The sequence below is a fragment of the Oryx dammah genome, unplaced genomic scaffold, assembly GCF_014754425.2.
Source record: "Oryx dammah isolate SB20612 unplaced genomic scaffold, SCBI_Odam_1.1 HiC_scaffold_3, whole genome shotgun sequence".
Lineage (NCBI taxonomy): Eukaryota > Metazoa > Chordata > Mammalia > Artiodactyla > Bovidae > Oryx > Oryx dammah.
This window is the reverse complement of record NW_024070187.1, coordinates 91388116-91401264: the sequence shown is the minus strand read 5'-3', so window position 1 is coordinate 91401264 and position 13149 is coordinate 91388116. Positions and strand designations below refer to the sequence as shown.

Below are 13149 nucleotides of genomic sequence, written 5' to 3'. Positions count from 1 at the left end.
TTTGAGTTAGGATTCTTTCATGTAGCTTAATGTATTTGAGGTTCATCAGTGTTGTGTATTTTGATAGTGCATTTCTATTGCTAAGTAGTTTCTGACTGTGTGGATATACTACTAAATGTTATCTGTTCACAAGTTGAAGGACATTTGGGTTGTTTCCAGTTATGGTTGATTACGGATAAAGGCACTGTAAACATTTGTATAGATTTCTATGTGAAGTAAGTTTCTCTTTTCGTTGGGTAAATAGATAGGAGTGGAACTGCCAGGTGGTATGGTAAATGTATGTTAAACCTCGTAAGAAACTGCCAGACTGTTTATCTGGCTGATAATGGAGTATAGTAGATTTTTCATTTTGTATTCCTGCCAAATACATGAGACTATTTTATTTGGCCGTGCCTTCTTGTCAGCACTTTTTGGTATTATCAGTATGTCCTATTTTTTTTCATCCTAGTAGGATATAGTAATACCTCATTGTGGTTTAAATGTGTCTTTTCTCTGATGAGTAATTATGGCAACTTTTGCCTAATTGATATTTTCTAATTACTGAGATTTTGAGAGTTCATTAAATGTTCTAGATTCAAGTCCTTTTTAAAGTATGTTTTACAGATTTTTTTTCCAGTCTATGGCTTGTATGTTTATTTCCTCGATTAGAAACTTTTAAAAAGCAATTTTCCATTTCGTTGCAGTCCTATTTATCACTTGTTTTCATCTATGGCTTGTCTTTGGTGTCATACCTAAGATGTATTATTTACCTTATCCAAGTACATGAAGATTTTCTTTTAGAAATGTTATAGTTAGGTTTTACGTATAGGTCTGTGGTCTGTTTTGTGTTAATTTTTGTGTATATGGTGCAAAGTTTGTTCGTTTATGTATGCACACCCAATCATTCCAGCTGTTTATTGAAAAGGTTATACTTTCTACATGAGTTTTCTTGCAACTTTGACAAAGATATTATTTGACCCAAAGATATGTGGGTCTACTGTTAGATATATTATCCTGTCCACTGATCTTTGCCAATACCAAGATGTTTGATTACTGTAGGTTTATGATAAGCTCTGAGATTATATAGTATGAGTTCTCCAACTCTGTAGTTATTTTTCAAAATTGCATTGACACATCTAAATGCTTTGCATTTCCATGTAAATTTTAGAATCAGCTTATAATTTTTGCAAAATATCCTGCTGGAATTTTAACTGGAATTGTATTGCGTATGTAGATCAGTTTGGACGAAGAATAAATATCTTAATCTTAACACTTAATATTGAGTCTTCCAATCTATGAATACTGTGTACCTCTTCATTTATGCAAGTTTTCTTTATTCCTTCAATGTTTCGTAGTTTTCAGCATGCAGATCTTGCAAATATTTTGCTAGATTTATATATTTTTGCTGGATTTGCTGGTTATTTGATGTTATTGTAAATGATGTTGCCTTTTAAATGTCCAATTATTCACTGGTATTTTATATAATTAAAATGCAGTTTATTTAAATGTATATTGACCTTGTCCCTTGAAACATTTATAAACTTATTACTTCTAGGAACTTTTACAACCTTTTAATCTGTGAGTGCAGATCTTTTCATTTCTTTCTGTGTGTGTGGTTTTTTTTTTTTGCTTTATCACACTGCCAAGGACAATATTAAATAGAAATGGTGACACTGCACATCGTTGCTCCATTCTCAATTTTATGGAGAAAAAGTGTTCAGTCTTTCATTGTGAATTATATTATTAATAGCTGCAACTTTCTGGTAGATGCTTTTTCAGGTTAAATAAATTTCCCTTCTGTTACTTTGGGCTTTCCTTGTGGCTCATCTGGTAAAGAATCCTCCTGCAATGCAAGAGGCCTGGGTTTGATCCCTGGGTTGGAAAGATCCTCTGGAGAGGGGATAGGCTACTCACTCCAGTATTCTGGCCTGGAGAATTCCACGGACTGTAGAGTCCATGGGGGGCAAAGAGCTGGACGTGACTTTCACTTTTCACTTTTCTATTACTTCACTTTTGCTGAGGATTTTTGTCATTAGTACAAGTTGAATTTAGTCAAATTCTTTCTCTGCAACTGTTGAGATGTGGCATGACTTTTCTTGTTTACTTTATTTGCTGAATTACATTGGTGGTTTTTCAGTAATAATCAGCCTTCTGTCAATAGATAGAACTCACCTTCTTGTCCCATTTTAAATACCACTTGACCATAATGTGTTCTGTTTTTAATATATTGTTGAAATACTGTATTGCTAGTATTTTGTTGAAGATTTATACATTTATGATAATAAGACATTCTGTAGTATATTTTTTGCAGTGCTTTTGTCTGGCTTGATACCAGGATATTGCTGACTTTGTAAATTGAATTGAAAAGTGTTACTCAGACATCTTGAATAGTTTCCGTTTGTATTATTGCTTTCTTACCTTATGGGATGACTCTTCCAATAAAAATATATGGGCCTGAAATTTTTTTTGTTGAAAAGTTCTTAACTACTAATTGAGTTTTTCATTAATACAAGACATTGAGGTTATCCTTATCTCAATGTAGCCACTTCTGCTCTTTTGGTTACTGTTTGTAGGGTGTATCTCTTTCTGTAAAAGATTACTTTCAGTCTATTTTTGTCCTTATAGTGTGCCTTTTTTAGACAGCATATAAGTCTTGTTTTATTAGTCATTCTGCAGTTCTCTGCTTTTTAATCTGAGTTTAATCCACTTAACATCTAATGTGTTTGCTGATAAAGTGGGATTCATGTCAGTTATTTTGCTATTTGTTTTCTGTATGTGTTATGTTCTTTTTGTTCCACTGTTCCTCAATTAATGACTTCTTTTGTGCTGGATGGATATTTTCGAATGTACCAATTTAATTCCTTTGTTTCTTTTGCTGTATTATTTTGAGTTATTTTCTTAGTGATTACCTTAAGGATTACAGTTAACATCTTAGTTTATAGTAATTTAATTTGGATTAGTAGCAGTTTAATTTCAGTAATATAAAAGAACTTTGCATCTGTATCTCCATTCACTTCTCTTTTATGCTACTATCATTACAAATACCATCTTTTTATGTTGTGTGCCTGTCAGTATAGATTTATAATTATTGCTGTGTGCATTTATCTCTTATATTAGATAGGAGGGGAAAAGTTAGAAAATTAAATTTACACTGTCTTTTATATGTTAGTGTGGAATACCTTTACTGGTACTCTGATTTTTGATATGGATTCCAGTTACTATTCTGTTTTCTTTCAGTTCAGCTAACAGAATCTGTTTAGTATTTCCTGAGGGCTTAGTATGCTAGTGAGAAACTTTCTGTCCCCTTTATTTTTGAAGGATATTTTTGCTGGATATAGAATTCCTAGATTGATGGTTCTTTTTATTTTTCCTTTAGTACTTGGAATGTGTTATTCTACTGCCTTTTGGCTTCTATAGTTTCTGATGAGAAATCAGCTGTTAATTTTATTTTGAGGCTCGGTACACCATGTGTCACGACTGTCTTAGATTCTTTGACTTTGCAGTTTTATTACAATTTGTCCAGGGCCTCTCTTACATTTTATTTTACTTGGAATTTATTTGGCCTCTTCTATTAATGTTTTTCATTAAATATGGGATGCTTTTGACCATTATTTCTTTAAGTTTTTTTCCTGTTCTTTTCTCTCCTCCTCTTCTGGGACTCCCATTATGTATAAGTTGGTATACTTGTTGTCTGATACATCTCTGAGCTCTGTTAATTTTTCTTCACTCTTTTTTCTTCCTTTTCCTCAGACTGTGTAATTTCAAATAACTTCTCTTCAAGGTCACAAATCTTTTCTTCTGCCCATCGGTACTGCTCTTGAGCCCTTCTAGTGATTTTCAAAAAAATTTTATAATTTCTATTTTATTCCTTTTATAATTTCTGTTTATTTTTTGATATTCTTTATTTGGTGAGATGTCATTCTCATACTTTAATTCTTTAGGCATGGTTTTCTTCAGCTCTTTAAGCATATTAAAATAGTAGATTTCAAAGTTTTTTCTAGTAAATCCTTGGGTACAGTTTTTATTGTTCTTAGGGACAGTTTTTATTGATGGATCTCTTCCCTGTGTTTGGGACACACTCTCTTGTTTCTCTGTGTGTTTCGTAGGTTTTTGGTTAAGAATTGGACTTTTAAAATAATGTGGCAACTTTGAGATTAGACTCACTCCCCTTCCCGGGGTTGTCTGTTGTCTGTTGTCGCTGCTTGTTGTGTGTGTTGCTTGTTGCTTTAGTGATTTCTCAGAACTAATTTTGTGTGCTTTATCATATGTGGCCATTGAGGCCTTTATTCAGTTTATGGTCAGCTAGTGCTTGGCCCGAGATTTTGATAAATGCCTGTCACCAGTAAGTCTCCCACTCTTGGCCAGGTGGCTCAGTGTGTGTTTGGGGGCAAACAATCAGTAATCAGCCAGGAAGTTTATAATTCTGCTTTGTCCTTCACTTCTTTCATTGTATAACCTCAGGGTGTGAGAGCTTAGGCTGTTGTTAGGTTTTTTCCTAAACATGAGCATAGGTCTCCATATACATATTATCTTCTGGAGTCCCAGGAATATGTCAGAGCTTTTCAGAGCCCATATTTACATCTCATTTCCAAGTATTTTCTTTTAAACCTTTTGGTTAGTCTGCTATTTGCTCCAGGTGTTTCCTTGATCTTGGCCACCTACAAATCTAAGACATTTGCCAATGATAACTTCATCCCTCTCCTCCAGGAAGAAGTCTTTTAACTCTCGGCAAGAATCAACTTCCAATCTCTTTACATATTGGAGCAGGAAACAAAGTACTGATCTCTCCAGAGCTCCAGTTTATCGTGCATTAAGATTTCTTGCTCAAAGTCCCATATTTTTATTGTCTCGTGCTTTACATCTTTTTTATGCTCATTGGTGCATTCTGGGTAATTTCTTTGGGTATAGTTTTCCTGTTCATTTGTTTTATTTTCAGCTGGTGTAATCTACTACCTAACTCATTCATGGTTTCTTGTTTTGTTTCATTTTGTTTTTGTTGTTTTTTGGGCTTCCCTGGTGGCTCAGATGGTAAAGAACCAGCCTGCAGTGCAGGAGACCTGGGTTCAATCCCTGGATTGGAAAGATCCCCTGGAGAAGGAAATGACAACCCACTCCAGTGTTATTGCCTGGAGAATTCCATGGGCAGAGTATCCTGGTGTGCCACAGTCCCTGGGGTTGCAAAGAGTTGGACATGACTGAGCAACTAACATACTTGGGCAGCACCACAGAGCATGTGGGATCTTAGTTCCCCAGGCAGGGATCTAACCTTCGCCCCTGAAGTGGAAATGTGGATTCTTAACTGCTGGACTCCCAGGAAAGTCCCTCATTCATGGTCCCCACCCCTAGTACTTTATTAGTTATGATTACATGCAGTGCATGCTTGTGTGCGCACTCAGTTGCTTCAGTGTGTCCAACTCTGTGACCCTGTGGACCATAGCCAGCCAGGCTCTTCTGTCCATGGGATACTCCAGGCAAGAATCCTGGCGTGGGTAGCTATACCCTCCTCCAGGGGATCTTCCCAACCTAGGGATTGAACTTGGTCTCCTGCATTGCAGGTGAATTCTTTAGCACTGAGCCACCAGGGAAGCCCGATTGCATACAGTAAAATACTTAAATACTTAAGGATGCTGCTTGGCTAATTTTGACAAAAACACATCTGTGTAACCACTACTTAGCTCAAGATGTAGAACATTTCCATCAACCCAGGAAGTTTCCTTTTCCACTTTCAAGTCAGTTGTAAACCACTCACCAGGTTTTCACCATGGTTGTATTATTTTACACTTCCACCAGTGTCCTGCAACTTCTGAGAGTTCCAGGTTCTCCATGTTCTTTCTAACCACTAAATTGGTCAGTGTCATTTAATTTTAGATATTTGTGTTGGTGTGTGTTGTATTGAAGATTTTGTTTTAATAGTTGGAACCTTCATTTCTGGAAGTTCTACACTTTTTGTTTTTTCAAATCTGTTTACTGTTTTTGCATGCTTGTCTTAACAAATACTGTCTTTATTTCTTAAGTAAACATTTAGGCTGTTAACAGTAGCTTGTTTTGTTTTTAGTATTCAGATATCCCTGATCACTGTCATTAAAAAAATTTTTATTTCCTTCTATATTTCACTAACTCATCTTGGTAATGATAAGTTTTCTTTTCACTTGAAGGATCTTCCTTTTCTCCATGTGTAATATTCTAACTAGGAAGACCCTCCTTTTTAATAATATCATTCATTCTTTCTCACACAAGGCTGTTTTTCTTTCATTTAGAATATTGCCTTCAAAGATATATGTGGAACCTATGGGGTTACTTCAAAGTGCCAATTTGTGATATTATTTCAGAATTGACCAAGATTAATATGTATATTTGTGTGTATGTATGTATATATGTGATTTTGACACACCCAAATTATAGATATGCATTATAAACAGTGAAATCTGAAAGAAATAGATCTTTTGAAGTTTTTCTTTATAACTATCTCACCAGAGTATTTAATTCATATGACTTCTTTCAATTTATGTAACAGACTGAGTATAGTAAAATTCACTTTAGAAAATTAGAATTTTGTTTTATCGTGTATGTTTGTTTTGTCTTCCAATTGTAACTCTTAACAGATTTTATTTTTCGGTTCTTTAGGCAATCCTTTATCACAGGATATTCTCAATTTATACCAGGACCCAGATGGAACCCGAAAGCTACTGAACTTCATGCTTGACAATCTTGCAGGTAAATGTTAATTACAAAGCAGTAAACTCAACTGTTAGCTAAGTATCCCATGTTGCTTAAGAGCATCTGATCAGTTTTTAAAACTGCTTATATGATGGAAGTTCCTGGCCTTAGTATATCCCGTGGTAGTGGGACAATCTTTTTTGCACACAGTCAGTGCTTTATATTTACCAAGCAATATATTAGGAGCATTAGTTAACATTATCTTGTCAAATCTTTTAAGGAATCTAGGAGATAGGAATTTTTACTGGTATTCTGAGATTGAGAGAATAAAGTAATTAACTTAAATATGTGGCTGACTAATGTCAAAAGCTGTGAACCCAAGATGGTCTTGCTCTTAACCACAAAGATACCTAGTTATCAGTTGTTTGAATTGGATGCAGATTACTTGGAACCCACACGTGGTACACATTTTTCATGAATGAAATGATTTGTTTGATTCACTCACCTTTGGAAATTATGCCAGCAAGATTTTAATTAAGTACATCACATTTATCTGATTAATATAGTTGTATTCCAAATGAAAAATCTTTAATATAAGAAAGCTTTTAAGTATTTTACTGAATTTTTTTTTTTTTTTTGCTTAAACACTCAAAATACAGGTAAAATAATGGAGATGCTGCTAAATTCAAATATTTTTCTTGGAATAATGCCTTTCTAAAATACAGAATCCTGAAACAGTGCTAGAGAAATCTAGATTCAAGCATAGAGGCCATCATCACAATATTTTTGCAGTACTCTTTTAAATTCTGTCATAGAAGACACCCATCTACATATGAAAATTTTTAAAAAATACTAAGATTTACAATAAGGGGAAATCAAATTAATGTTATTTAAAAATTTTTTGGCTAAAAAGACAAAATTGATTGATGGAGAGAGACATCAGATTTATTAAAGAAATGCTTTTAGTATGAAGAAGATGTGGTTTTTTAGGTTGTATATAAAGCCTGTGTTTGTTATTTTCTTCTTGTTTTGAAATAGTATGTGTCTTATCTGTATGAATATAGCCTGTTGACCCAGCCATATGGCATATGTGGTGTGTGTGTGTGTGATTTTTAAAGAGTTTTTCTTGTGTTTTATATATAAGCAGTTTGTTGCTACGTATGTTGCAACTATCTTTTCCCATGCTATTATTGGTTTTCATTCTCTTTATTTGTCTGTTGATGAACAGCAGAAGTTTAACATACTTTACTTTATTGATCTTTTTAGTATGATACTGCTTTTGTGTCCTGTTTAAGAATTTTTCCCTACCTCAAGCTAATGGATGTATTCTGTGTTATTATCTAGAATCTCTGTTTTTCACTTGCAACATTCAGAGCTATAAGCTTCCCAGAATTGATGTTTGTGTAACACAGGATTCAATTTTTATAACTTTTCCATTTGTATATTAAATTAACCCATAGCCATTTATTGAAAAGGCTGTCCTTTCATTACTATTTTTTGTGCCCTTTTGTCGTGAACCATCAACATTTGTATGGATCTATTTCTAGAACCTCTGTTTTTTGTTACCTTTTGTTAGTCTTTATGGCAATATAAAGTTGTTATTTATGGTAGCTTTGTAAAATGTTTTGAGATGCAGTAGAATAAATCTTCCCTCTTGATTTGATTATAAAGTCTTGGCTTATTTTGGCCCCATGCTTATTTTGCCTTATAGTTTCTTTAAAATTGCTAGAAACAGCCTTTCAAATTTCTCCACTCCCCCAACTGTAAGTGTAGGGATTTTTGTTGGGGATGCAGTAGACTGTTGAGCAACACAGGTTTGAACTGCACAGGTCCACTTAGATGCAGATTTCTTTTCAATGAATAGTACTATAGGATCTAAATTTGGGTGAATCTGTGTTGTGGAACAGAGGATACGAAGGGCAAAGAATCAGTATATTTACAATAAGGCATTTTCTTCTTCTTCTTCTTCCTTTTTTTTAAAACTTTTCAGTTCAGTCACTCAGTTGTGTTTGACTCTGCGACCCCAGGGACAGCAGCAAGCCAGGCCTCCCTGTCCATCAACAACTCCCAGAGTTTACTCAAACTCATGTCCATTGAGTCAATGATGCCATCCAACCATCTCATCCTCTGTTGTCCCCTTCTCCTCCTGTCCCCAATCCCTCACAGCATCAGGGTCTTTTCAAATGAGTCAGCTCTTTGCATCAGATGGCAAAAGTATTGGCGTTTTGGCTTCAACATCAGTCCTTCCAATGACACCCAGGACTGATTTCTTTTAGGATGGACTGGTTGGATCTCCTTGCTGTCCAGGGGACTCTCAAGAGTCTTTTCCAACACCACATTTCAAAAGCATCAATTCTTTGGCACTCAGCTTTCTTTATAGCCCAACTCTCACATCCATACAGGACTACTGGAAAAACCATACCCATGACTAGACAGACCTTTGTTGGCAAAGTAATGTCTCTGCTTTTTAATATGCTGTCTAGGTTGGTCATAACTTTTCTTCCAATGAGTAAGCATCTTTTAATTTCAGGGCTGCAGTCCACCATCTGCAGTGATTTTGGAACCCACAAAACTAAAGTCTGTCACTGTTTCCTCATCTATTTGTCATAATGTGACGGGCCCAGTGGCCATGATCTTAGTTTTCTGAATGTTGAGTTTTAAGCCAACTTTTTCACTCTCCTCTTTCACTTTCATCAAGAGGCGCTTTAGTTCTTCTTCGCTTTCTGCCGTAAGGGTGGTGTCATCTGCATATCTGAGGTGATTGATATTTCTCCTGGCAATCTTGATTCCAGCTTGTGCTTCTTCCAGCCCATCATTTCTCATGATGTACTCTGCATATAAGTTAAATAAGCAGGGTGACAGTATACAGCCTTGACATACTCCTTTCCTGACTTGCAACCAGTCTGTTGTTCCATGTCCAGTTCTAACTGTTGCTTCCTGACCTGCATACAGATTTCTTAAGAGGCAGGTCAGGTGGTCTGGTATTCCCATCTCTTTCGGAATTGTCCACAGTGTATTGTGACCCACACAGTCAAAGGCTTTGGCATAGTCAATAAAGCAGAAATAGATGTTTTTCTGGAACTCTCTTGCTTTTTCAATAATCCAACGGATGTTGACAATTTGATCGCTGGTTCTTCTGCCTCTTCTAAAATCAGCTTGAACATCTGGAAGTTCACAGTTCATGTACTGTTGAAGCCTGGCTTGGAGAATTTTGAGCATGACTTTACTAGCATGTGAGATGAGTGCAATTGTGTGGTAGTTTGAGCCTTCTTTGGCATTGCCTTTCTTTGGAATTGGAATGAAAACTGACCTTTTCCAGTCCTGTGGCCACTGCTGAGTTTTCCAAATTTGCTGGCATATTGAGTGCAGCACTTTCACAGCATCATCTTTTAGGATTTGAAATAGCTCAGCTGGAATTCCATCACCTCCACTAGCTTTGTTCGTAGTGATGTTTCCTAAGGTCCACTTGACTTTACATTCCTGGATATCTGTCTCTAGGTGAGTGATCATACCATCGTGGTTATCTGGGTCGTGAAGATCCTTTTTGTACAGTACTTCTTTATATTCTTGCCACCTCTTCTTAATATCTTCTGCTTCTGTTAGGTCCCTACCATTTCTGTCCTTTATTGAGCCCATCTTTGCATGAAATGTTCCCTTGAAAGTGAAAGTGAAGTCGCTCAGTCATGCCCGACCCTTTGTGACCTCATGAACAGTAGCTTACCAGGCTCCACAGTCCATGGGATTTTCCGGGCAAGAATACTGGAGTGGGCTACCATTTCCTTCTCCAGGGGATCTTCCCAACCCAGGGATCGAACCCAGGTCTCCTGCATTGCAGACAGACGCTTTACCATCTAAGCCACTATCTCTAGTCGTTCCCATTCTGTTGTTTTCCTCTGTTTCTTTGCACTGATCACTGAAGAAGGCTTTCTTATCTCTCCTTGCTATTCTTTGGAACTTTGCATTCAGATGCTTGTATCTTTCCTTTTCTCCTTTGCTTTTAGCTTCTCTTCTTTTCACAGCTATTTGTAAGGCCTTCTCAGACAACCATTTTGGTTTTTTGCATTTCTCTTTCTTGGGAATGGTCTTGATCCCTGTCTCCTGTACAATGTCATGAACCTCTGTCCATAGTTCATCAGGTATTCTGTCTATCAGATCTAATCCCTTGAATCTATTTCTCACTTCTGCTGTATAATTGTAGGGGATTTGATTTAGGTCATACCTGAATGGTCTAGTGGTTTTCCCTACTTTCTTCAATTTAAGTCTGAATTTGTCAATAAGGAGTTCATGGTGTGAGCCATAGTCAGTTCCTGGTCTTGTTTTTGCTGACTGTATAGAGCTTCTCCATCTTTGGCTGGGTAGAATATAGTCAGTCTGATTTCGGTGTTGACCATCTGGTGATGTGCATGTGTAGAGTCTTCTCTTGTGTTGTTGGAAGAGGGTGTTTGCTATGACTAGTGAGTTCTTTTGGCAAAACTCTATTAGCCTTTGCCCTGCTTCATTCTGTACTCCAGGGCCAAATCTACCTGTTACTCCAGGTGTTTCTTGACTTCCTATTTTTGCATTCCAGCCCCTATAATGAACAGGACATCTTTTTTGGGTGTTAGTTCTCAAAGGGCTTGTAGGTTTTCATAGAACCATTCAACTTCAGCTTCTTCAGCATTACTGGTCGGGGCATAGACTTGAATTACCATGATACTGAATGGTTTGCCTTGGAAATGAACAAAGATCATTCTGTCATTTTTGAGATTGCTTCCAAGTACTCCTTTTCAGATTCTTGTTGACTATGATGGCTACTCCATTTCTTCTAAGGGATTCTTGCCCACAGTAGTAGATATAATGGTCATCTGAGTTAAATTCACCCATTCCAGTCCATTTTAGTTTGCTGAGTCCTAAAGTGTCAACGTTCACTCTTGCCATCTCCTGTTTGACAACTTCCAGTTTTCCTTGATTTTTATTTGCATTTGCATTTATTTTTTGCAGCCTCCCCCTACCCCTGACCATAAGTTTTTGTTTCTTCCGTTTCTTTTAGGATATCTTTTTCTTCTGTGCAACCTCCTCTTTTGGTTTAGGAACAATGTTCATTTTCAGTTCAGTTCAGTCACTCAGTCGTGTCTGAATCTTTGCAACTCCATGGACCACAGCACACCAGGTCTCCCTGTCCATCACCAACTCCTGGAGTCTACTCAAACTCATCTCCATTGAGTCAGTGATGCCATCCAACCATCTCATCCTCGGTCATCCCCTTCTCCTCCTGCCTTCAATCTCTGCTTTTTAATATGCTGTCTAGGTTGGTCATAACTTTTCTTCCAAAGAGTAAGCATCTTTTAATTTCATGGCTGAAATCACCATCTGCAGTGATTTTGGAGCCCCCCAAAATAAAGTCTGACACTTTTTCCACTGTTTCCCCATCTAGTTCCCATGAAGTGATGCGACCAGATGCCATGATCTTTTTCTGAATGTTGAGCTTTAAGCCAACTTTTTCACTCTGCTCTTTCACTTTCAAGAGGCATTTTAGTTCCTCTTTACTTTCTGCCATAAGGGTGGTGTCATCTGCATATCTGAGGTTATTGATATTTCTCCCGGCAATCTTGATTCCAGCTTGCGCTTCTTCCAGCTCAGCGTTTCTCATGATGTACTCTGTATATAAGTTAAATAAACAGAGTGACAATATACAGCCTTGATGTACTCCTCTTCCTATTTGGAACCAGTCTGTTGTTCCATGTACAGCAAAGAGTTCCAAAGAATAGCAAGGAGAGATAAGAAAGCCTTCCTCAGAGATCAGTGCAAAGAAATAGAGCAAAATAACAGAATGGGAAAGACTAGAGATGTCTTCAAGAAAATTAGGAATACCAAGGGAACATTTCCACTCATTTAATTTGTATATTTATTAGACTGTTTACATTTAAAGTAAGAATTGATATGTTGAACTTGAAATCAGCCATTTTGTTATTTGTAGCCTGTTTCCTTTGTTTCTCCTTTATTTGTCATTTCTTGGTTTCTTATGGGCTATTTAAACATTTTTTAGGATACCATCTTGTTTTATTTGTGCTGTTTTAGAGTATACTGTCTTGTATAGTTTTCTTAATGATGACTTTTTAGTTATCACAATATACATACTTAGAACAGTCTATTGATAATAGTGTCTTCTCATTTTAAGCCAATTATTGATGCCCTACTTCCATTTGTGTCCCTTTGCCTTCTCCACTTTTAAAATATAACTGTCTCTAGTATATCCTCTACTTTCACTGAGTACCACATAGATGTTACAATTTTTGCTTCAGCCATCAGATGCAATATAAGAAGCTCATGCAGAGAAGGTTAATCCGTTACGTTTATCCTTTCACTCATTCCTTGTTCTTTCTGTTTTGATGGTCCATTTCTTCTGCTGTTAACATTTTCTTTCCATCTTAAGAGTTTCCTTTAGCCATTCCTTAAGGGGCAGTCTGCTAGCAACGAAGTCTTTTAGTTTTCCTTTGATAACATCTTTATTTTTCCTTGATTTATGAAAGCAAG

The 13149-nt window shown here is 36.4% G+C and overlaps 1 protein-coding gene across 4 annotated transcripts in view; it reads left to right on the top strand.

Moving 5' to 3' along the window:
* CNOT6L (CCR4-NOT transcription complex subunit 6 like) overlaps nt 1-13149 on the top strand; it is a 116624-nt gene that overhangs the window by 63309 nt on the left and 40166 nt on the right. For all 4 annotated transcript variants that reach the window (XM_040237166.1, XM_040237164.1, XM_040237165.1 and 1 more), the window contains exon 5: nt 6604-6693. In XM_040237166.1, the coding sequence (XP_040093100.1) occupies nt 6604-6693 (90 nt within the window). The remainder of the gene's footprint in view (nt 1-6603; nt 6694-13149) is intronic.